This window comes from Lithobates pipiens, unplaced genomic scaffold, assembly GCF_037356315.1.
Source record: "Lithobates pipiens isolate NorthernLeopardFrog02 unplaced genomic scaffold, aLitPip1_a1.2 Scaffold_19, whole genome shotgun sequence".
Lineage (NCBI taxonomy): Eukaryota > Metazoa > Chordata > Amphibia > Anura > Ranidae > Lithobates > Lithobates pipiens.
Window position 1 is genome coordinate 40,385,768 of NW_027507764.1, and position 24,056 is coordinate 40,409,823.

General features: G+C 46.6%; 1 protein-coding gene across 2 annotated transcripts; it reads right to left on the minus strand.

Annotated features, from left to right (window-relative positions):
• Positions 1-2,948: 2,948 nt before the first annotated feature.
• Positions 2,949-23,651, minus strand: LOC143998193 (mitochondrial import inner membrane translocase subunit TIM14-like). Of its 2 annotated transcripts, XM_077493915.1 has the most exons (5): positions 23,580-23,651; positions 20,702-20,775; positions 8,604-8,680; positions 4,352-4,422; positions 2,949-3,131 (listed from the first exon to the last, which is right to left on the minus strand). In XM_077493915.1, exons 1-5 carry the CDS (start codon positions 23,620-23,622, stop codon positions 3,061-3,063), a joined length of 336 nt encoding a protein of 111 aa, XP_077350041.1. In that variant the 5' UTR covers positions 23,623-23,651; the 3' UTR covers positions 2,949-3,060. The 2 variants fall into 2 exon arrangements, with proteins under 2 accessions (XP_077350041.1, XP_077350042.1); XM_077493916.1 differs by lacking the exon at positions 2,949-3,131 and having other exon boundaries at positions 4,352-4,450.
• Between the last annotated feature and the right edge of the window lie 405 nt (positions 23,652-24,056).

Genomic DNA, 24,056 nt, shown 5'->3' on the forward strand with positions numbered 1-24,056 from the left:
CTCACCAAGGTGTGTGGTTTACAATCTTGTTTCGGAGTAGTTTGTAATCGTACGTATACCTGGGGGGCAGCCATGTTTGCTTACTGTATTTTTCCTTTAACTCAGGCGCAGTCATGCATAGCATAGCAACACAAAGGACAACTGACTGTCCATGTACAATATAGACCGATCAGCCATAAATTATGGCCACCCACCTAATACTGAGTAGGTCCCCCTTTTGCCACCAAAACAGCCTTGACCCGTCAAGGCATGGACTCCACTAGCAGGGCCGTGACAAGGAGTAGGCATAAGGGACGGCTGCCATGGACACAGCGTGTATTGTAGGGATGGAGGCACTGAAAGTTCTTTCTACTAGAAGGCTTACAAGAGTAGTGACAGCGGCATCACTACTTCTGTCAGCTCAGCACTGGAAGCAGCAAGGAGAGGAAGAGAGAGCTGCGAGGAGGTGCAGGCTGTGCTCTCTCTCCCCCTCCTCCTCGTAAGCTCACACATAATGAAGGGGGGAGGGGAGTCGATTTGGCATCTTTACTCTGGTCACTGGATGATCTAGTCCAGGCACTGTCCACAAGACCTCTGAAGGTATGCTGTGGTATCTGCCACCAAGCCATCAGTAGCAGATCCTTTCAGTCCTGAAAGTTGCGAGGTGGGGCCTCCATGGATCGGACTGGCCTTTCCAGTACATGCCACAGATACCGATTGGATCGAGAGATGGAGAATTTGGAGGTCAAGACAACACCTCGAACCATTCTTGAACTCATCAGACCGGGCCACCTTTTCCCATTGCTCCGTGGTCCCGTTCTGAGGCTCATGTGCCCATTGTAGGTATCGTTGGCTGTGGACACAGGTCAGCATGGACATCCTGAGCGGTCTGTGGCTACACAGCCCCATACACATCCAACTGCGATGCTCTGTGTGTTCTGACAACTTTCTATCACAACCATCATTCACTTTTTCAGCAATTTGCGCTCCAGTAGCTCTTCTATTGGATCGGACGACACAGGCCAGTCTTCCCTCCCCACCGCCATCAATGAGCCTTGGCCACCCGTGACCCTGGCGCTGGTTCACCTTCCTTGGACCACTTTCGGTCAGTCCGGACCACTGCAGACCGGGAAAACATCACGTAAGGGCTGCAGTTTTGGAATTGCTCTGAGCCAGCCATTAAAGTGGGCCCTTGTTCCAAATCCTTATGCTTGCCCATATTTTTCTGCTAGGCATTCATTTCAGGGGCAACATGTTCACTTGCTGCCTAACTTACCCCACCCACTTTATCGGTCAGTGGTCATAATGTTAAAGCTGATTGGTGTATGGTCTGTAAATGGTGTATGATGGTCATATATGATTTGGGCACCCCCTAAAAGGACTCCGTTTAGTTCAATCAATAGGGATGAGGTGCCGTACATTTTGAGGTTCCTCCAGCCACACCCCCCCTTTATTTCTTTGGCTGAGTTTAGGTGTTTCCAGTGAAGGTATTAAAGCCCGTCCCTGGCCAATGGAAGAATCCACCCTTCTAGTGGAGCTGCCCCCACACTACAAGGGTTAAATGCGCTACAAGCTTTAAGGTATGGGGGGGCTGGAAAAAGCAGTCCTACTTACCTCGATGTTCTCTACTCCCCTATGGTTGGGCAGTTGACTGTCCCTCAGTGCCCTCATGTACAATGCAGGGCTATAGGTCCCGTATTTGACGTGACGACATTAGAGAACTGCGACTGCCAGAGCATTGGAGGGGTTAGAGACTACACTGCAAGGGTGGATTTTTGCGTTCCCTGGAATTTATACAGACATCAGTTGACCCCATCTGAGGGCACTCAGATGGGGTCAACTGATGTAAAGGATTATTCTGATTGGGGAACCTGATGTAAAGAGGCACTCTGATGGGCGCACCTGATGTAAAGAGGCATCCTCCAGATATAAAGGGGCACTCTGATGGGGGTACCTGGTGTAAAGGGGCTCTTTGATGGGTGCACTTGATGTAAAGGGGCACAATGAGTATAAAGGGGCACTCTGATGGGCATACCTGTTGCCAAAGGGCACTCTGATGGGGGTACCTGATGTAAGGTGCACTCTGATGGGCGCATCTAATGCAAAGGGGCACTTGATGTAAAGGGGCACTTGATGTAAAGGGGCACACCGGATATAAAGGGGCACACCGGATATAAAGGGGCACACCTGATATAAAGGGGCACTCTGATGGGGGTACCCGATTGTAAGGGTGCACTCTGATGGGGGTACCCGAATCTGATGGGTTTCACGTGATGCAAAGGGGCACTCTGATGGGTTTCATGTGATGCAAAGGGGCACTCTGATGGGTTTCATGTGATGCAAAGGGGCACCTGATGCAAGGGAGCACTCTGATGGGCACACCAGATATAAAGGGCACCTGATGTAAGGGGGCACTCTGATGAGCACATTGAATATAAAGGGACGCTCGGATTGGGGCACACCTGAAGTGGGCACACCGGATATAAAGGGGCACTCAATATATTTTTGATAGACATACAATAACCCCAATCTTGTCATAGCACAAACTTGAGATTCGGATCTCGGCCTGAAGAAAATTTTAGCGACTGGAACTCCTTGATTTTTTATTCATTACCTCCGTCATACAACATCAATACCTGAACTCATCAATGCTCTTGTGGCTGAATGCACAAGAATTTGCAGACACCCTCCACAATCATAGGGAGAAGCCTGGAAGTGGAGGCGGAAATATCTGCAAGGGGGGTGGGGGAGAAACGCGTACGAACGCATTTGGGTTTTGGAAGGGGATATCCAACAAGCTCATATGGGGGGCATGGTCAGCTGTCCACAAGCTTCTGGCCATGCCGTGTAGCTGACAGATAAAGACATAGCAACACATTTATCAGACTGGATTGTGGAACACAAATCAAAGTCTGGGGGACATTCTTGAGCTGAACCTGCAATCTTCTGCCATAAAATGAAGACGGATAAAGTGAGAATTCTGATGATTTTATTGGTAAAGAATTTCCCATAAATGGAGATCACGTTCTTCCAGGTAACGATTATAAAGAGTTCAGGAAAAAGAAAGTCCAGAGCAATCGGCTATTTCTTGGCCTGCGCTTCCAGCAGAGCCTTGGCTAGATTAATCTTGGTGGCAATGTATGGAGATCCGCCTGGAAAAGGGAGGAGATGGTTGCAGTGGTGAGTGGATGTTGGACACGGGGGAGTAAATCTGTCCAATCAGGACAAAGACTGATTTTCTTTATGGATCTCCATATCCGCCCGCTGGAGCCCTGGTTCATCTCAGACAATGAGCCGACATAGGATTAAAGTGTCTCGCCATTACCCCATATAACACCGCTCGGGTCTCACACTACTTCTACAAACAATACCCCATAGTGGCAACATCAAAGAAGTTTGAAATCTTTGCAAATTTATCACAAATACTGTACAAGAAAAAAAAGGCGCATGTACATAAGTAGAGATCAGGACTCTGTGCAGGCCAGTCAAGTTCTTCCACCCCAAACTCGCTCCTCCATGTCTTTATGGACCTTGCTTTGTGCACTGGTGCGCAGTCATGTTGGAACAGGAAGGGGCCGTCCCCAAACTGTTCCCACAAAGTTGGGAGCAAGAAATTGTCCAAAATGTCTTGGTATGCTGACGCCTTAAGAGTTCCCTTCACTGGAACTAAGGGGCCAAACCCAACTCCTGAAAAACAACCCCCACACCATAATCCCCCCTCCACCAAATGATTTGGACCAGTGCACAAAGCAAGGTCCATAAAGACATGGAAGAGCAAGTTTGGGGGGGAGGTACTTGACTGGTATGCACAGAGTCCTGACCTCAACCTGATAGAACACCCAGTATTTGGTGTGACCAGCATTTGCCTCACGCAGCGCAGCACACGTCTTACACAGCGTAGCACACACACCTCACACAGCGCAGCGCACTGGAGCAGCAGTGGAGATATGTGAACTGGCTCCATTGAGAGCCAGTCGAAATCTCCTGCTATTGGTTGCAGGGAAACCACATTCAATTCGCAATAGTGTGACCCCCGCCCTCAATCAAATTTTGGTGTAACACTCATGTAGTGTGAGAACAGAAGACACCCGGGGATCCCATTTTCTTTTTTTTGTCTTGTGGAAAAAAGATAAAGAACTACAAATCCTGTATGAATTTCAGATGGAAAGGGACATTCTCCCCCTTCTAGACTGCATGCTATGAATGGGGCATTGAAGCCGAGGCCAAACTACTTTACTTAACATGAAAAAAACAACTGACAGAGAATGCATAACTGCAGCCGGGGCCGACCTCAACCAACCAGAACTACAGCAGCAATGCAAACCGTAATAGTAGGAGAAAAGGAAAGAAGACGATATTTAGCGGTCCTTACCTTTGTCAGGGTGGTTCAGCAGCATAATCCGTCTGTGAGCTTCTCTTATCTTTGTTATATTTGCAGTTGGGCTGCAACAAAACCAGGTCTGGATCAACACTTCATATAAAAGACACCAAAGAAGCCAAGATCAACATTATAAATAAGGGGAGCTCCAGCCAATCAGATCGAGCATTGGTCAGCGCAGCAAGGGGGCTTCTATAACAATACTGCATTTCGCTGTGTAACCTCCCTGGCGGTATCCCGAGCTACCATATTGTAGATGTAGAGTGTACATTTGTCTCTGTTTAACCACTTCAATACTGGGCACACCCCTCCCCCCACCCCCTTCCTGCCCAGGCCAAATTTTTAGCTTTCAGCGTTGTCACACTTTGAATGACAATTGAGCGGTCATGATACACTGTTCCCAAATAAATTTCTGGGTGTCAATCAAAATCAGTCAGCCAATCAGGGGAGAAAGAGGGCACGGCCGGGTTGAAGCTCCATGTCTGAATGGATACACAGAGCCCTGACTCAGCTCAGGTGCCCCCATAGAAAGCTGCTGGGTGAGGGGCACTCGCCAGGAGCAGCAAAGAGGGACCCCAGAAGAGGAGGATCCGGGCTGCTCTGTGCAAATCCAACTGCACAGATGAGGGAAGTAAGGGCCGGTTCACACTGCAGGCGCGGCGAGGCGTCTCCGACTTGCCTCGCCGCGACCTGCGGCGACCTCAGCGGCGACTTGCAGATGACTTCTGTATAGAAGTCAATGCAAGTCGCCCCCGAAGTCGCCCAGAAGTAGTACAGGAACCTTTTTTCTGAGTCGGAGCGACTCGAGTCGCTCCTCTCAGAACGGTTCCATTGTACAGAACGGGGGCGACTTGCGGGAGCGAGGCGAGGCGAGTCGTGTCGCCTCGCATCGCCCGCTGTGTGAACCGGCCCTAAGTGTAATACATTTGTTATTTATTTTATTTTTTTAAAAAGAGCCTTTACAAATCCCTTTAAAGTGGTTATAAAGGCAAAGTTTTTTGTTTTGTTTTTTAACCTTAATGAATTTCATGCATTAAAAAAAAGGTAAAAAACCTCCCCCCCCCCTATACTTTCCTGAGCCCCATCTCGATCCAGCCATGTGCACAAAAGCAGCGGCTCTCCCAGGTCTCTCTTTCTTTCCTTATTGGCTCACACAGCAACATGTGTCAATCACAGCCAGTGAGCCAATGAGGAGAGAGCCGGGGGCTGGGCGGAGCCATGCTCTGTGGGTGAATGGACAATGTCCATTCACAGCAGTGAGCCTGCTCGAGTGCCCCTACAGCAAAAGGGTTCCTATGGGGTTCCTTAGCGGGGGCTTGGGGGAAAAGGAGCCAGAACTGCCGGCGGGGGACCCAAGTGTAAGATCAGGGCTGCTCTGTGCAAAACTATTGCACAGAGCAGGCAAGTATAACATGTTTTGGGGGTGTGACCTGCAGAGTATGTAGATGGTCGTGTGCCTAGCTAGCTCAGCTGGTGATCCTGACTATTCTCCTGCTGGCACCGCCATACCTTCTCATGTCCGATACCACGGTCCTAAATATAACATGTTTGTTATTTTTTTTTTATTATTACAACCTTTAGAATCACTTAAAGTCAATCTTGCAGAAATTCCTTCCTTAGACCGCTTTCACACTGGGGTGCATTTCAGGAAATTTAGCGCTGGAAATTGCCTTTGCTAAGTGCCTGAAAACAGCATCTCATTCATTTAAATTTGACTTTTTACGCTGGGGCGGTGCGCTTGCGGGAAGTTTAGAAAAGTCCTGCAAGCAGCATTTTTGGAGTGGGTTGGGAACTAGGGTTGCCACCTGTCCAGGATTCACCCGGACAGTCCAGGTTTTGGATCATGTGTCCGGGTTTCAGTCCACCTGAAACCTGGACACATTATTCAGACTGGACTGTGGCTCTCCAAGTAACCAAGATAGCCGCACACAAATTTATTGCCATCTGGGAGCTGTGGGCGGCTGTCTGGGGGCAGGTTTGGCATCACTGAAGGGTGGGGCGATGATGTCAGCAAGAGCAATTTGGTCACACCCACTGTTGGCCGCATGACTATTCTCCATGAGGCACCCAAATATGTCCCAGCTTTTTTTATTTTTTTTATTTTATAATCCTATAGTGTTTACTGAAAAAAAAAAATAATAATAATAAAAAAAGAAATTACCCTGTGCCACTAAAGTGTTCGGGTTTGGCCTAACCACTTGTCGCCCGCCATGTAGCAAGATGGCGGCAGCAAAGTGGTTTCAAAACCCTGACCAGACATCATATGATGTCTTGAGGATATTGAGCCGCTGCACGCCCCCGGGGGCACACATTGCGGCGATCAGTAATGCAGCATATCAGTCTGACACACCGCAACTCCGATCTAAGTAAAGAGTCTCTGATGGAGACTCTTTGCCATGTGATCAGCCGTGTCCAATCACGGCTGATCACAGTGTAAACAGGAAGAGCCGGTGATTGGCTTTTCCTCACTCGCATCTGTTAGACACGAGTAGAGGAGAGACGATCTGACGGGGGGGCGGGTGGCTTTTTTTTTTAGCAGAAGTGATCAAATACCACCAAAAGAAAGCTCTATTTGTGGGAACAAAATGATAAACATTTATTTTGGGTACAGTGTTGCATGACTGCGCAATTGTCATTCAAAGTGTGACAGCGCTGAAAGCTGAAAATTGGTCTGGGCAGAAAAGTGTATAAGTGCCCCCTGGTATTGAAGTAGTTAACCACTTCCCGATCGCCTCACGCCGATACAAGAGGCGGTGGGGGGGGGGGGGGTGTGGCGTGCCCGTGGGAAGCTCCGTGAGTCGGGTCGCGGGTGAACTCAATCACCACGGGGATACCTGCGATCGCCTCATGGAGAGGCGATGTTTACTTTAGCATCTCCCCGTTCTGCCTAGCAACAGTGTCACTGATCTCTGCTCCCTGTGATTGGAGCAGAGATCAGTGATGTGTCACACACAGCCACAGCCCCCACAGTTAGCAACACGCCCCTAGGCCACACTTAACCCCTTCACTGCCAGTGTCATTTGCACAGGAATCAGTGCATTTGTATAGCATTGATTGCTGTATAAATGACAATAGTCCCAAAAATGTGTCAAAAATATCCGATGTGTCTGCCATAATGTCGCAGTCACGAGAAAAAATAAATAAATAATTAAAAATAAAAGAATAATAAAAAAATAAAAAAAACCCACATTGATCGCCGCCATTTACATTTTTTTTTTTTTTTTTTATAAAAATGCCATAAAACTATCCCCTATTTTGTAAACACTATAACTTTTGAGCGAACCAATCAATAATCGCTTATTGCGATTTTTTTTAACCAAAAATATGTAGAAGAATACGTATCGGCCTAAAAACTGAGGGGAAAAAAATTGTTTTTTTTTTTATATATTTTTGGAGGATATTATAGTAAAAAGTAAAAACGCATTTTCTTCAAAAGTGTTGCTTTTTTTTGTTTATAGCGCAAAAAATAAAAAAACGGCAGAGGTGATCAAACACCACCAAAAGAAATCTCTATTTGTGGGTAACAAAGGACGCCAATTTTGTTTGGGTACAACATCACACGACCGCGCAATTGTCAGTTAAAGCAACGCAGTGCCGAATCGCAAAAAGTGCTCTGATCAGGAAGGGGGTAAATTCTTCAAGAGCTGAAGTGGTTAAAGAAAAGGCGGCAATGCCATTGGGAACGCCGCTGTATTTAGCACTCCCAAAACACCCCTGTCCATTGGAAGTGCCGCAACACGGGAGCTTTTAACCCTTTTTTTGGGGTAAAAAGCGCCCCATTAGCTGCCAAAAAGTGCAGTTTAAACACTGGTAAAGCGCTGCCAAAAGGAGCGGTGCTTTATTACGAATGTGCCCGGGGCCCCAGTGCGAAAGGGGTGAAGAAATCTGTGGTTACTAAATGTTTTTCAAAATATATTTAGACTTACACTCAATGTAGTAGTCGGTGCTACTACAGAGATAGCCTTGATCTTCCAATCCCTGCCCGGGTTCTATACAAGCAGCCGCAACCCCAATGTACATTGACCACAAGGGGTTACTCACTGGGCACTGTCGCCATTATAGAATGCTTTGTGTTCTTTGAAAAGCAACACAAAGCAAGCTCCTGTTGATGGAAGTGAAAAAGTGAAGTGAAAAAAAAAAAAAAACACAAAAGTGAGAAAATAAAATAAGAAAAAAAAGTGGGTAAAACACACACTTAGAATTCGATCATTTGTATTTATTGATGATGTGGCTCTTCGCCCCTTACCTGACTCCCAACACCAGGGCAGCTTCCCTTCTAGTCATTTTGGGTTCAAATCCACCTTTGTAATAACCGGCAAATGCCTAAAAGAAAAAAAAAAAGAAAAATGAATAATAATAAATATATATTTTTTTTTATTTGCCAGTCTGTAAAAACTTATTGCAAAAGTGTAAACAAAAAAAAAAAACACACAATTCTTGAAGGAAACTATACAGACAAATACAGACTTACACCACACTATTTCGTCTCATCTTGCGGGATGTAACCAGAACAGATAGTCAGACAAGCCAGGACGTCGGGAAGCCAGATGTCAGCATACTTCAAGACAGGCCAGAGAATCAGGAAACTGGAGAATCAGCGTAGTGGAACAGCAAGCAGGATCAGGAATCAGAAGGGACGTCAGCCAAGCAAGTCTTCAACAGGTACACAGAAGAAAGTCTCTGGATGTGTTGACCATGGCGAAGGCAGAGAGGAACTGAACAGCTTAAGTAATGGGCAGGACTGTTGAATAGGATATCATCATCAAGTGAGTCACCGCGGAAAAGATTGAAGCTGGCAATTAACAGACAGCTGAGCGGCCTGCTCTGAGCCCAGCCCTGACACCCCCACAGCAAGCAGCTTGCTATGGGGACACCTTAGCCGAGCCACAGCTCCCTGTGTCCATTCAGACATGGAGCCATAGCCTGGCCCCACCCCCTCTCCTCATAGGCTCAATGAAGTCGATTGACGGCAGTGGGAGCCAATGGCGCTGCCGACTCAGCCATTTCAGGAGGGAGAGTCTGGGGCAGCCGAGACAGTCCTGCAACATCGCTGGACAGAGATGGTGTTCAGGGTAAGTTTTGGGGGGCTGAGGGGAGCTGCTGCACACATAGAATATAGAATGATTTAAAATAAAAAAAACTTCTGACTTTACAACCCCTCTTATTGCTCTGCCCCTTTGTCAGATCTAATTACGGTGTAGCTCTTACCTGCAGAGCACTAGACTGAGAGACTCATGGGATTGTGGAATATATAGTTTATTCAGAGGAAGTGTCAGTTCTCATACTACAGACAGAGGCCACGCATTACCCTGTGCAGTGCCATGCCTCCTGTTTGAGCACAAACAGAAACTTCTGACACAGAAGCGTGAAGATTTACTGTACAGGGTAACAAATGACACCATGAAATTACAGGACCAACCCACATCTTAATTAGGTGAAAAAAACCTGAAGGTGCAGGTAGACCGGTATACAAAAAAAAGTGTCTGTGAACCTAGTTGCTCCATATTTTCCTATAGCCAAGCCTAGAACAGGGCTTACCTGTTGGTACTGAAAATATCTCCTAAACCTGCACAGTTTAGGAGATATATTTACCGTATATGCTTGCGCCGAAGCCATCAGCCCATGCGCACTGAAGAAACTGCCTGCTCGTGACGTACCGTAAATCGGCAGCTCCCATGCGCAGGCGTGACGTCATTGCGGCTCCAGCCAATCACATCACTGGAGCCCGCGAATCTGGAAATAACGCCGAGAGACATGACGCCCGGCACATCGGTGTACACGGACCGCTGCAAAAGCTTCACTCTAAGCCAAGCATTTCATAATGCACTAGTACATACTAGCTCATTATGCCTTTGTCTTGCCGTCTTTTTTTTTTTTTTAGATACAACCTCTTTAAAATGCCTTCAGGGTTCGGTTCACACTGGAACAAGCGCGTTCAAATGTGCACTTCACACAAGTTGCAATGGGTTACATAATGCTTAAAGTGCAGATCCAGCCTCAAAAAAAAAAAAAAGTGAGCAGCTATAAATAATGTAGCTGCTGACTAAATAAGGATACTTACCTGTCCAGGGATTCCACAGTGTCAGCCCCCCAAAGCCGATTCATCCATCGGCTCGGGTGCAGGCCCCGCCATTGCAATTAAGGGAACCCGGCAGTGAAGCCTTCAGGCTTCACAGCTGGTTTCCTACTACGCATGCACGAGTCACGCTGCACTTTCCGAACAGCGCCATCGTCTTCTGGGACACGCACAGGTCCCAGAAGGCAGCAAATTGGAAGGAGGAGGGGGCAATGCAGATGGGGAAATTATGTACCATGCCGCAGCGGGGTGAGGACGGAAGTACACCTTTGTACTACACAAAAAGTAAAAAAATTTAAATAATAATAAAATATATATATATATACACACACACAAAAATAAGGGGGTGGCTTTTTGTTTAGGACAGAGGTGTATTTTTGGCTGGAACCTTTGCAAGGAAATTGTAAGGTGTATATAAATTAGGTACAAAAAAAAAACCTAGTCAGTCATCGCAAGGTGCCAGGAAATGTACAAAATAATTCAACGTATGGTATAGATTAGTGGTCTCCAAACTGCAACCCAAGGGGCGGATGTGGTCCTCTGCTTACCTTTATCTGGCTCTTGGGGCACCATTTCACCAACTGACACCAACGATGGAGCACTGTTCCACCTACTAACACCATCACTGAGGCACTATCCTTCTCAACGATATCAATAGGGCACTATTCTTCTCATCGAAATCAACAACGGGGCACTATTCTTCTCATCGATATCAACAATGGGGCACTATTCTTCTCATCGATACCAACAACGAGGGGAATATTTGTCTCATCGATATCAACAATAGGGCACTATTCTTCTCATCGAGATCAACAACGAAGGGAATATTCGTCTCATCAATATCAACAATGGGGCACTATTCCTTCCACCAAAACCAATGATGGGGCACAGATGCCAGAGCGTGGATACTACTCCCACTGGCCCCCCCTCCCCCCCCCCCCCCAAAGCCTGAAAGGCAGTAAATTGGCCCTTTGCCTAGAAATTTTGGATATAGATTATGCAGTTATAGGTAAGCAGCAAAATCCAGAGTAACAGTTTGAGAACAATTCCTGAGAGAGTCCTCCTCGTTCTCAGAAGGAACTAACACATTCCGCTCTAGACATCGCTTTCATTTAAAAAACGGACTGCAAAATGCACCGGAACACAGATCGCACTGCACCAAACTGCATGATACTGCAGCACCATGCGATCTGGCGCCCACTAAACACTATGCATTTGGAGTGCCATTAACAATTAATTGGCACCCGCATGGAACGCACCTTTTCTGCACCAAGATTTGGTGTGAACGGACCCTTTGATGGCAAAACGTAAAGCAGAACTTCACTCAAAAGTAGAAATGCACCAAAATAAAGAATATAAAAAAGTAAAAGAAAAAGCAGGTGATTTTGCCACGATTTTACTGTGCTTAGGGTGCATTTTTAGGTCATGCGACTCAAAAACTGCATCAAAAAAATAACACAGGTGCGTTTTTGCTGCATTTTCAATAAATTTCCACTAGAGATGCACCGAAAATTTTGGTCACCGAAACATATCAACCGAAAATGGTGTTATCCTCATTTTGCCGATAAAAGAAAAAGGTGGCAATGATGGCGCAGAAAACACACTGCGATTTTACTGTGCTTTATGGTGTGTTTTTCATTTCATGTAACAGGTGCGTTCTTGCTGTGTTTTTAATGCATTTCAACGGAGAGGTGTGTGTTTGTTTTTTAAAGGGGTTGTAAACCCTTTAAGATTTTTTAAAACCACCTGTCCAGCTACAGAGAAGAGCACACCCGCTCCAGCCGCTGTCTCGGGTCCTGTCTGGATAGATTGATAGCAGCGCAGCGATTGGCTCCTGCTGCTGTCAATCAAATCCAATAATTGGAGCTGGGGCTGGGGGCAGGGCTGAGTCCTGCTGTCTGTGTCAATTGTCCTTGTATAAAAGGCAAAACAAAAAACTTACTAGTGAATGGAGTGCAGCGTTTTCTTTGTAGGCAAAGTTCCGCTACTCTCTGGCGCCATTTCTGGTGCATGTGCTGACACGCTACAGGGATCTTTGCCAGGTATGCGGGACCTGGCAGTGCCCCATGGTATGTTGATGCATGTGCAGACAACACCGTGATCCCCTGTTAGTAAACTGACAGACATCCTGCAACGTTTCTGCACACGAGCGAGATCCCACGATCTGCCTCCTGGGACGAGTAGAAATCCCAGGAGGTAATGAACAGGTCAGCGCGCATGCACAGAAATGCTGCAATGTATCCGAGAAAAACCCAGTGTGGTTCCTGTACATGTGCAGGGTCTGGGCACGTCATCCTCACCTTAACAAGAATGATAAACCTGAACTTTGAGGGGGGGAGGGAGAAAAAAAAAAGAAAGTTGGAATGCCTTGAAGCAATGATGTCACTCAAAGGCTTATTGTGGTCTATCTGTTGTCAGCATTCCCCTGAAGCCACCGCAAAATCAGGTCATGCAACTGGACCAGAGTGACCTCAAAAATATGTAAGTATACAGATCTTTCTTACACGGGTTAGTTAGTATAGGTCAGGGATATGCAATTAGCGGACCTCTGGCTGTTGCAGAACTTCAAGTCCCATGATGCAAAGCAAGACTCTGACAGCCACAAACATGACACCCAGAGGCAGAGGCATGATGGGACTTGTAGTTTTGCAACAGCTGGAGGTCCGCTAATTGCAGATCCCTGGTATAGGTGTTAGGAATGGGGAGGGAGCAGTTTTTCTAATTAGTTGGGTATATCTCGGAATGCTACTTTAATTCTAGTGACAGACTCCAACATATAGGTCATTTTTTATTTTGCTCATAGCTCCACTTTCAGTAGCGAACCAAGAATGAAACGTGTGTGTGGTCCTGGAGCTTATAAGGGCCTTCAAAAACCAGATCTGCAAGGGCAGCTTTTATATTTCTCTTCTTTTCTGTCTAGGTTCCTTTTAAAGTGGCCCAATATCCTAAAAATGTCTTTACTGTTAATGCTCCCCAAAAGAAAGGCGATTAAATACCGATTCTGTAAGCACAGGAATCCAGCCACATGGTAGGATTAGTGATCAGGCAGAGCTGTGAATAGTTGGCTCTGTATGAACATCAAACGCCATTCAGCCAGAGCTGTCGCACTTACACAACTGGCCACTAGAGGGAGCCCACATTCCAAGAGTATTGTTGCGTATCAATCAATAGTTACAGCAGTAACATCAATTAAGCAAAAAGGAGTTTCAGCTTTATATACAATATTATATATATATATATATATATATATATATATATATATATATATTATATATATATATACCGTAATAATAATAAAAGATGAATAAAAAAAACAAAAAAGTTTCATAGTTTTTTTTTTTTTTTTTCATATATACTAGATCAGTGATTCTCAACCAGGGTTCCTCCAGGGGTTGCTAGGGGTTCCTTCAGCATTGGGCCATTTCTGCCTTCCACCGACACCATTGATCTTTTTAGCTATCTGTATGGAGGTAATTCTTCCCAATGAAGATTTTTCTCACTGACCATCACGAGTTGTAGATTTCTAATTTTTAGCAGGGGTTTCCCGAGACTGGAGAACTATTTCAAGGGTTCCTCTGTGTTGAAAAGGTTGAGAAAGGCTGATCTAGATTGTAAGCTGTATCGAGCGGGGCCCTCCGATTCCTCTGGTATTAAATTGTATTGTAACTGTACTGTCGGCCCTCATGTTGTAAAATGCTGCGCAAACTGTTGGTGCTGTATAAATTCTGTATAATACACATACATACATATATACACACACACTAAAACCTTGGATTGCAAGCATAATTGATTCCAGAAACAGGCTTGTAATCCAAAGCACTTGTAAATCAAAGCGAATTTCCCCATAAGAAATAATGGAAACTCAGATGATTCGTTCCACAACCATTTATTCATAAATCCTTCAGTTTATAGTCCATATAAAAAGATTATAGCAATGTGATCAGGTTGTGTAACCATAAAATGTCCATCCACAAATGGAAGCCTCCACAAGGGGATTAGAAGAAAAATCCATCATGAGCTCCAGAGTATAAAAGAGAAGAGAGGCGCCTCTAAGTGTAGCAATTTGGTTACATTTATATAGACTGTCTTCCGCCGACTCTCACCGCTGTCCGTCTGCAATCGTGACCGGGAAGACTACCCTGCAGTACAGCAATCTGAACCGCTCGTGAAGCGCAGCATGGAAGGGAGGACATTGATGGCGGTGCGGAGGACGGTCTATGTGGACAGCTTTACCCCGGATGTCTGCATACTTAGATGTGCCTCTTTTAATCATCAACCATGTGAGTTGCTAAATGTTGGACCTTCATTACATGTAACCAAATTGCTACACTTAGAGGCGCCTCTCTTCTCTTTTATACTCAGTTGTGACGTGACGCTACTTGTATATCAAGTCAAAATGTATTTAAAAAGGAGAAGTCTAACCTGAGCTCGTCTGGCTGGGCTTCTCCTAAGGATCACAGGAGTGCAATCCATGTTTCACTCCTGTGACCCGTTTTCAGCCTACAGGTGGCTGAAGTCCGCTCTCTCTGCTGATGTTACTGGAATAGGTCAAGGCACCGCGTCATCACGCCAATAGAGTCAGGATCCGCCAGGTGCCAGGACTGATACCCGTGTCTCAGGCTCTTAGCGAGCCGCAGAGAGCCTGAGCTGGCCGCTGACGGGGGGGGGGGGGGGGTTTGGGCGGAGAGCCTCTGACTGACAGGCTGCAGCTCTCTGCTTAGGGAGCTGTGGGGGACGAGCCATCGGCGGTGCACGATTGCACGGTTATCAGTTTAGAGGCGCCAAGGGACATATGCTGCTTTGGACCCATGGTAGGCAAGTATAATGGGTGAAAAATAAATAAAAAATTTGCTCGCCTTGCAAAACGCTCTCAAACCAAGGAATATTATTATTATTATTATTATTATTATTATATACAAACACACCTCCTTCCTTATTTTTATAGGCACGGAGATGGTACTGGTACACATCCCCTTCCAACCTCCCCATGAAATAATTGGCCATAGGAGAACATGGCTAGTGAAGCTCTGCTTCCTTAGTCACCTTTCTTCCCCCATTCAGCAGGTAAGAAAATAAAGTAACACCAATACACAGATTTCACGCCTGCATGTGTGTTCACAATGTTAGACTGACTGTAAAACAATAAAGCTTTGCTTGGTTCACAATGATGTTCCTTTAAGTGGAAGTGCTGTTGTGCAGGAAGCAAAAAAAGATTTGACCCCCCGCCACACCATTTTTTAAAATCTATTTTAAAGCTAAACCCCAGGATAAGTAAACATAGGCTAAGTCCATTGATCATGTGTATTCTTCCTAAATCTTGGTGTGCATTGCAGTAATCCAGCGTGAGACTTCACCCTCCTGTAATAAAGACTGATCACTGCTGCTCTCTCTCCTTGTGCAGGGGGACTAGTCTTGTCTCCGCCCCCTTCCTCTAATTTTCTACAGGCAGCCTGAAGTGGGTGGAACCTGAAGGGTCCCTCCTACCAATCACTGCTGCTCTTTCCCCTTGTAGCGGGTGGCTGGTCTCGTCTCCGCCCCTCCTGTCCTTTTCTGCAGACAGCCTGTAGTAGGCGGAGCCTGCTGGGCCCCTACCACAGCTTTTCTCTCTCTCCTTGTTCTGGGTGGCTGGTCTCGTCTCCGCCCCTCCTGACGTTTTCTACAGGCAGCCTGTAGTGGGTGGAGCCTGCTGGGCCCCTCCCATAGCTCTGCTCAGGTTGTGTACAGCACATGATGTCACTGCTACGTTTACAAGATGATATCTGGGTTTGTAAAAAAAAAAAAAAGTTAGTGAACACAGAGCGGATTTATATCCTCTCTGGCTACTGAAGAATGTATTTAAATTAAAGTTTTTATGTCTGGATTTCAGGTTTAACATATCTGAGCGCATGTCCCTCAACAGCTCTTCCGGGAGTGGAGACCAGCGATCCAGCATTGGAAGTGTGCTCCGCCCCTCGTTGTGACATCACATGGCTGCAGTCTTCTGGAGCCTGAGAGAATCCCGCCACTGGACAGCCAATGGGTACTGTGCACATCACCCAGGCAGTGACAGATACCCAAAGAATGGAATCACCCCTTCAGCAGTCCAGTAGAAGAAAAGATGCAGGACCTGGAGCATGACAGCAAATTTAGGGGGAGCATTTGGGGCTTTTGCATGTGTTTTTTTAATTTTTTTATTATAGAAACTGACGTAGCAATTAGCTAATGGGGTGAGGGGTATTACTGAGGGAGTCAAACTGGCAACCCTCCAGCTGTTGCGGAATTACAAGTCCCATCATGCCTCCGGCTGTGCGAGTCATGCTTGTAACTGTAACCCACGCAATGCCTTATGGGACTTGTAGTTCCGCAACAGCAGGAGGAGGGCCGCCAGTTTGACCCCTGTGATGTAGACGGATCACAACATGAATGTAGATGAATAGATGTTGTATTAAGCTTCCAGGGCTGCTGCAGCACTTTCTCTAAGCTTGTGCCAGACCGTACACTGAGGGTGGGGGGAATCAATGGGGCTGGCTGTAGCTCCCCCATAGGAATCACAAGGAAGGGCACGGATCAACAACTGTCTTTTAGTTTTGGTTATACTTGTTCTTAAAGCGGAGGTCCACCCTAAAGTGGACCTTCCGCTCATTGGAATCCCCCCCTCCGGCGCCACAATTGGCACCTTTCAGGGGGAGGGGGGTGCAGGTACCCGTACAGTACAGGTATCTGCACCCACTTCGGGGATAGCTCTCTGCGGAAAGGGGCGTAGATTACGCCCCTTTCCGAAAGTCCCCCGCTGCCTGCTGGGAAACACACAGCTCCCAGAGGCAGCGGGTCCATCCTTATTGCGCAGCGTGACTCGCGCATGCGCAGTAGGGAACCGGGAAATGAAGCCGAAAGGCTCCACTTCCTGATTCCCATACCCAAGATGATGGCGGCAGCACCCGAGAGACGATCGAGAGATCGGCTTCGGGTGCCGACATCGCAGGCGCGCTGGACAGGTAAGTGTCACTATTTTAAAAGTCAGCAGCTGCAGTATTTGTAGCTGCTGGCTTTAAAAAAAAAAAAAAAAAAACGCGGACTCCCGGCGGATCCCGCTTTAAAAGAGAGAAAAAAAAAAAAAGATATATATTCCATTATTTTGAAAACTTGAAACTATTAACAAATAAGATAAAATATTAATTTAACCACTTGACCACTGGGCACTTAAACACCCTTAATAACCAGACCAATTTTCAGCTTTCGGTGCTCTCGCATTTTGAATGACAATTACTCAGTCATGCAACACTGGACCTATATGAAATTTTTGTCCTTTTTTTCACACAAATAGAGCTTTCTTTTGGTGGTATTTAATCACCGCTGGGTTTTTTATTTTTTGTGCTATAAAAGAAAAAATACCGAAAATTCTGTAAAAAAACGCATTTTTCTTTGTTTCTGTTAGAAAATTTAGCAGATTAGTAATTTTTTCTTCATAAATTTTGGCCAAAATTTATACTACTACATATCTTTGGTAAAAATAAGTACAAATTGGTGGATATTATTTGGTCTTTGTGAAAGTTATAGAGTCCACAAGCTATGGTGCCAATATCTGAAAATTGATCACACCTGAAGGACTGACGGCCTATTTCAATTCTTGAGACCCTAACATGCCAGAAAAGTACAAATACCCCCCAAATGACCCCTTTTTGGAAAGAAGACATTCCAAGGTATTTAGTAAGAGGCATGATGAGTTTTTTGAAGTTGTCATTTTTTCCCACAATTCTTTGCAAAATCAAGATTCTTTTTACTTTTTTTTTTTTTTTCACAAAATTGTCATATTATCAGGTTATTTCTCACACACAGCATATGCATACCACAAATTACACCCCAAAACACATTCTGCTATTACTCCCGAGTATGGTGATACCACATGTGTGAGACTTTTACACAGTGTGGCCACATACAGAGGCCCAACATGCATGGAGCGCCATCAGGTGTTCTGGAGCACCCAGGACAATTCTGACATTTCTCTCCTACATGTAAAAATCATCATTTATTTGCTAGAAAATTACATAGAACTCCAAAACATTATATATGTTTTTTTAGCAAACACCCTGGAGAATACAATGGTGGTCTTTGCAACTTTTTATCTCGCACGGTATTTGCGCAGTAATTTTTCAAATGCTTTTTTTTGGAAAAAAAACTGTTTTGTGCTTAAAAAAAAAAAACACAGTAAAGTTAGCCCAATTTTTGCATAATGTGAAAGATGAAGTTACGCTGAGTAAATAGATACCTAATATGTCACTCTTCAAAATTGCACACGCTCGTGGAATGGCGGCAAACGTCGCTACTTAAGAAACCCCATAGGCGACGATTTACATTTTTTTTACTGGTTATATGTTTTGAGTTACAGAGGAGGTCTAGGGCTAGAATTATTTCTCTCGCTCTAACGTTCGCAGCGATACCTCACATGTGTGGTTTGAACACCGTTTTCATATGTGGGCGGGACTTACGCATGCGTTCGCTTCTGCATGCGAGCACATGGGGACAGGGGCGCATTAAAAAAAAACATTTTTTTTTATTGTTCATTTTACTTTATTTATTTTAGTTTGACATTTTTTTCCCCAAAAATAATTTTTTTGATCACTTTTATTCCTATTACAAGGAATGTAAACATCCCTTGTAATAGGAATATGGCATGACAGGTCCTCTTTACAGTGAGATGTGGGGTCAATAAGACCCACATCTCACCTCTAAGCTGGGAAGCCTGAAAAAAAAAAAAGATTCTGGCTTTGATCGTATTAGCGATTCGGTAGAAGCACCGGAGGGCGGAGGGCGGCGGGAGATGTCTATGGCTGGGTATTGCAGGGTATCACCGACTATGGCTGGGTATCTCAGAGCATGGTGTTGCAGAGTACTGCGTTGCAGAGCATTGCAGGGTATTGGTGGGTGTTGCAGAGCATTGCAGAGTGTTGCAGGGTATTGGCGGATGTTGCAGAGCATTGCAGAGTGTTGCAGGGTATCGGCGGGGGTTGCAGAGCATTGCAGAGTGTTGCAGGGTATCGGCGGGGGTTGCAGAGCATTGCAGAGTGTTGCAGGGTATCGGCGGGGGTTGCAGAGCATTGCAGAGTGTTGCAGGGTATTGGCGGGTGTTGCAGAGTGTTGCAGAGTGTTGCAGGGTATTGCAGAGCGTTGCGGAGTGTTGCAGGGCATTGCGGAGTGTTGCGGAGTGTTGCAGGGCATTGCAGAGTGTTGCAGGGCATTGCAGAGTGTTGCAGGGCATTGCGGAGTGTTGCAGGGCATTGCGGAGTGTTGCAGGGCATTGCGGAGTGTTGCAGGGCATTGCAGAGTGTTGCAGGGCATTGCAGAGTGTTGCAGGGCATTGCGGAGTGTTGCAGGGCATTGCGGAGTGTTGCAGGGCAATGCGGAGTGTTGCAGGGCAATGCAGAGTGTTGCAGGGCAATGCAGAGTGTTGCAGGGCATTGCGGAGTGTTGCAGGGCATTGCGGAGTGTTGCAGGGCAATGCGGAGTGTTGCAGGGCAATGCGGAGTGTTGCAGGGCAATGCAGAGTGTTGCAGGGCAATGCAGAGTGTTGCAGGGCAATGCAGAGTGTTGCAGGGCATTGCAGAGTATTTGCAGGGAATTGCAGAGTATTTGCAGGGAATTGCAGAGTAATGCAGAGTATTTGCAGGGAATTGCAGAGTAATGCAGAGTATTTGCAGGGAATTGCAGAGTAATGCAGAGTATTTGCAGGGAATTGCAGAGTAATGCAGAGTATTTGCAGGGAATTGCAGAGTAATGCAGAGTATTTGCAGGGAATTGAGGGGTTAATTTTCGGTGAGCAGCGATGTGGGCACTGCAGATGCAGCCCACATCGCTGCTGACACCGATCTCTTCCCCCTCCGCTGTACCGATCGGTACAGAGAGGGGAGGAAGGAACCGGCGTCATAACATGACGCCGGCTTGTTTACAAGTGATCACTCCGTCATTTGACGGAGCGATCACGTGGTAAACGGCCGCGATGAGCGGCCGTTTACCGTGATTCGTGATGCGCCGGGTCCACTGGACCCAGCGGTCATGGATGCTCTCGTGTGCGCGCCCCAGGGGGCGCGCGAGAGCAGAATTCTGGGAGGCCGTTAATTAACGGCCTCTTAGAGTTAAACAACCGCCCTGAAGCCGTTAATCGGCAATGGGCGGTTGTTAAGTGGTTAATAATGGGTCGAACATAAATATTTATATATATATATATATACACACACACACAGACACTAAAAATAGCCCAAAAAACAGTTATAGCCTCCCTTTAAGAAACTCACCGACTTTGGCAGGGTCTGTATAGCTTGCTTCACTTGAGGCTCCAGGTGTTTGAAAGCTTGTAAAATGTAACGACCTAAAAAAAAATAAAAAAAAAACTCATACGAAAAAGTACAATCTGCCAATGTCTGAATACTGGACACTATCCCGTTTCTGTGTTTTAGGATATGAAATATTATGATGGAGAATAATCATACAGGCCTGATAAAAACTGCAATAATGGACGTCTTCCCTTCATTTGAATGGGCAGGATGCTGTGCAGAAAACAGGCGCCTGCAGCATTTCTAGCAGCAAATGTCAACCCGATGTCCAGCAACACAAGTGCATAGAGGAGGTTTTCGGGAGACATTCAGAATATTATGCAATTGAAATGCAATTCAGCAACAGTCCCTACAACCCCTTTTAACCACTTCCTGCCGAGCCTATTGTCAAATGACGGCTGGGCGGGACATTCGTCGTTCCGGGTCGAGGTCATATGAGATCCCACCAGAATGGGCCGCAATCTGTCACAGCTGTGCTCACCAGACACCGCCGATGAGCGATCAGTGTACCGGCCTCCTGACAGTATCATGTGATTCCTGCAACCAATCACAGCAGAGCACATGACATTTGTACACAGTGGATGGCTTTGATTCATGCCATTCATTGTGTACAGCTTATGTTGCTACCTGTGATTGGTCATAGTGATCACATGGTACAGACAGGGCCAATTACAACATAACACATGGAATGAATCCGTTTCCTTCAGTAAAAATGATTGCTTATACCATATATATATCTCCACTGCTGAAGCACCAAGGGCCGCATGCCATATACCAAAGGGCCACAGGTTAGGCACCAGGGAGATAGACAGTTGCCACCAGAACCAACATCCTCATCGAAAGATCTACCCGCTACTCTTGTTCTTGGGACAACTAATCACATGAGAGTCCTCAGCCTCCCCCCCCATCTTTCACATCAGAGTCCTTAATCCCCCTCCCCTTCCTTCACATCAGAGTCCCCAGTCATCACCCCCCCCTCCTTCTTTCACATCAGAGTCCTCACAGTTCCCCCCCCATCTTTCACAGAGTCCCCAGTCGTTGTCGCCCCCCTTCCTCCTTTCACATCAGAATCCTCCGTTCCCCTCCACCCCGCTCCCCTTCACGTTCCTCAGCCTACTGTGGTGCTCTTGGTAGGCTGTTTAATGCAGCCAATGGGGCTGGGTAGGTGTGTATGGGCCCTCGGGATGCGTCCGCACAGCTGTGATCTTCATTTGAATGGGCAGCCTAAAAACAGGTGCCTGCAGCATTTTTAGCAGCAAATGTCAACCCGATGTCCAGCAACACAAGTGCATAGAGGAGGTTTTGGGGAGACATTCAGAATATTATGCAATTGAAATGCAATTCAGCGACAGTCCCTACTACCCCTTTTAACCACTTCCTGCTAAGCCTATTGTTAAATGACGGCTGGGCGGGACATTCATCGTTCCGGGTCGAGGTCATATGAGATCCCACCAGAATGGGCCGCAATCTGTCACAGCTGTGTTCACCAGACACGCCATGACTGATCAGTGTACCGGCCTCCTGACAGCATCATGTGATTCCTGGGACCAATCACAGCAGAGCACATGACATTTGTACACAGTGGATAGCTTTGATTCATGCCATTCATTGTGTACAGCTTATGTTGCTACCTGTGATTGGTCATAGTGATCACATGGTACAGACAGGGCCAATCACAGCCCATCTGCACCATGTGATTAGCTGTGGCCAATCATTGGTAATCACAACATAACACATGGAATGAATCAGTTTCAGTCAGTAAAAAGGATTGCTTATACCATATATATATCTCCACTGCTGAAGCACCAAGGACCGCATGCCATATACCAAAGGGCCACAGGTTAGGCACCAGGGGGATAGACAGTCGCCACCAGACCCAACATCCTCATCGAAAGATCCACCCGCTACTCTTGTTCTTGGGACAACTAATCACATCAGAGTCCTCAGCCCCCCCCCCCCCCTATCTTTCACATCAGAGTCCTTAATCCCCCTCCTTCACATCAGAGTCCTCACAGTTCCCCCCCATCTTTCACAGAGTCCCCAGTCGTTGTCGTCCCCCCCTCCTCCTTTCACATCAGAATCCTCCGTTCCCCTCCACCCCGCTCCCCTTCACGTTCCTCAGCCCCCCCTTTCACATCAGAGTATTCAGTCACACCCCCCAAAAAACTGATTTCTCAGTCACTTCCCATTTCACATCACCATCCGAAGCCCCCCTTTATTTCACATCAGACCCCCCCCCCCTCCTTTCACATTACAGTCCCCAGTCAACCCCCCCTTCACATTACAGTCCCCAGTCACCCCCCCTCCTTTCACATTACAGTCCCCAGTCACCCCCCCCCCCTTTCACATTACAGTTGCCAGCCCCTCCCCCTCCTTTCACATTACAGTGCCCAGTCTCGTCTCCCCTCCGTTTACATCACAGTCCTTAGTCCCCCCACACTTTATAGAGTCCTCAGTACCTTTCACGGTACAGTCCTGCCTCCCAACCATCCTTACACCATGGCAGTGGGAAGGAGGTGGAGCGAGAATGCAGCTGGAATGCTGGAGCTGCTCCGGTTCAGCGTCATGCGTTTACTATGGTGCTGGTGGCCGGCCCATCAACCACATGGAAATGCAAGACGTTGTGCAAGAAAAAACAAAAAAATGGACGCAGAACAGCACCCAGTTGAGAAATACTGGCCCAGTATGTACTGTACACTACAGGGGACATTTTACAGGAACGGCCAGACAGCGGACGAGTCAGAACACACAGCCTCCGTTTTGTTTTGGGGGGGGGATGGGGTGGAAAACAGAGGGAGGTCCAACAAAAACACACAGCGACCTTCAATCCAACACTTACCAGTAAATCCCGCAATGGCGAGAGTCAGTCCGGCCGCTATCATCGTACTCGCCTGGAAAGAAAAAGAAAACAAAAAACCGAACAATCAGCAAACTGACACTGCAAGAAAATGTCCTGAAATTTATAATATATCTGAAGACAAAAACTTTTTTGATCAATCAGTTGAAGACCGGTGTCCTATCATATAGAGTCCCCCATCGGATAGTGTCCGCTGTGTACTGCGCATGCGCAGTACACACACAATCCGAAAATAGCCGAAGATGATCGGCGCCTGCGCCGTGAGTCCAGGTTCTAGCCCCACCATCCAAGTGGACTTAGCCCCTGTACACACGGTCGGACATTCTGCCAATCAAATCATTTTGTCCGTCGGATTTTGCCCATGGGATCTTGTCCGAAACTGTTGCATACACACGGTCGGACTAAGTTGTCGAAAAATCCGATCATTCAGAACGTGATGACGTAATTTCGTTACGATGG

Bases quoted from the DNA above. Each gene is read 5' to 3' on its own strand.
- LOC143998193 (XM_077493915.1), bottom strand. From the start codon at position 23,622: ATGATAGCGGCCGGACTGACTCTCGCCATTGCGGGATTTACTG. The intron at 4,423-8,603 runs GTAAGGGGCGAA...GTTTTGTTGCAG, and splicing joins GCCCTGGTGTTGGGAGTCAG to CCCAACTGCAAATATAACAA. The intron at 3,132-4,351 runs GTAAGGACCGCT...TCCCTTTTCCAG, and splicing joins GCTGAACCACCCTGACAAAG to GCGGATCTCCATACATTGCC.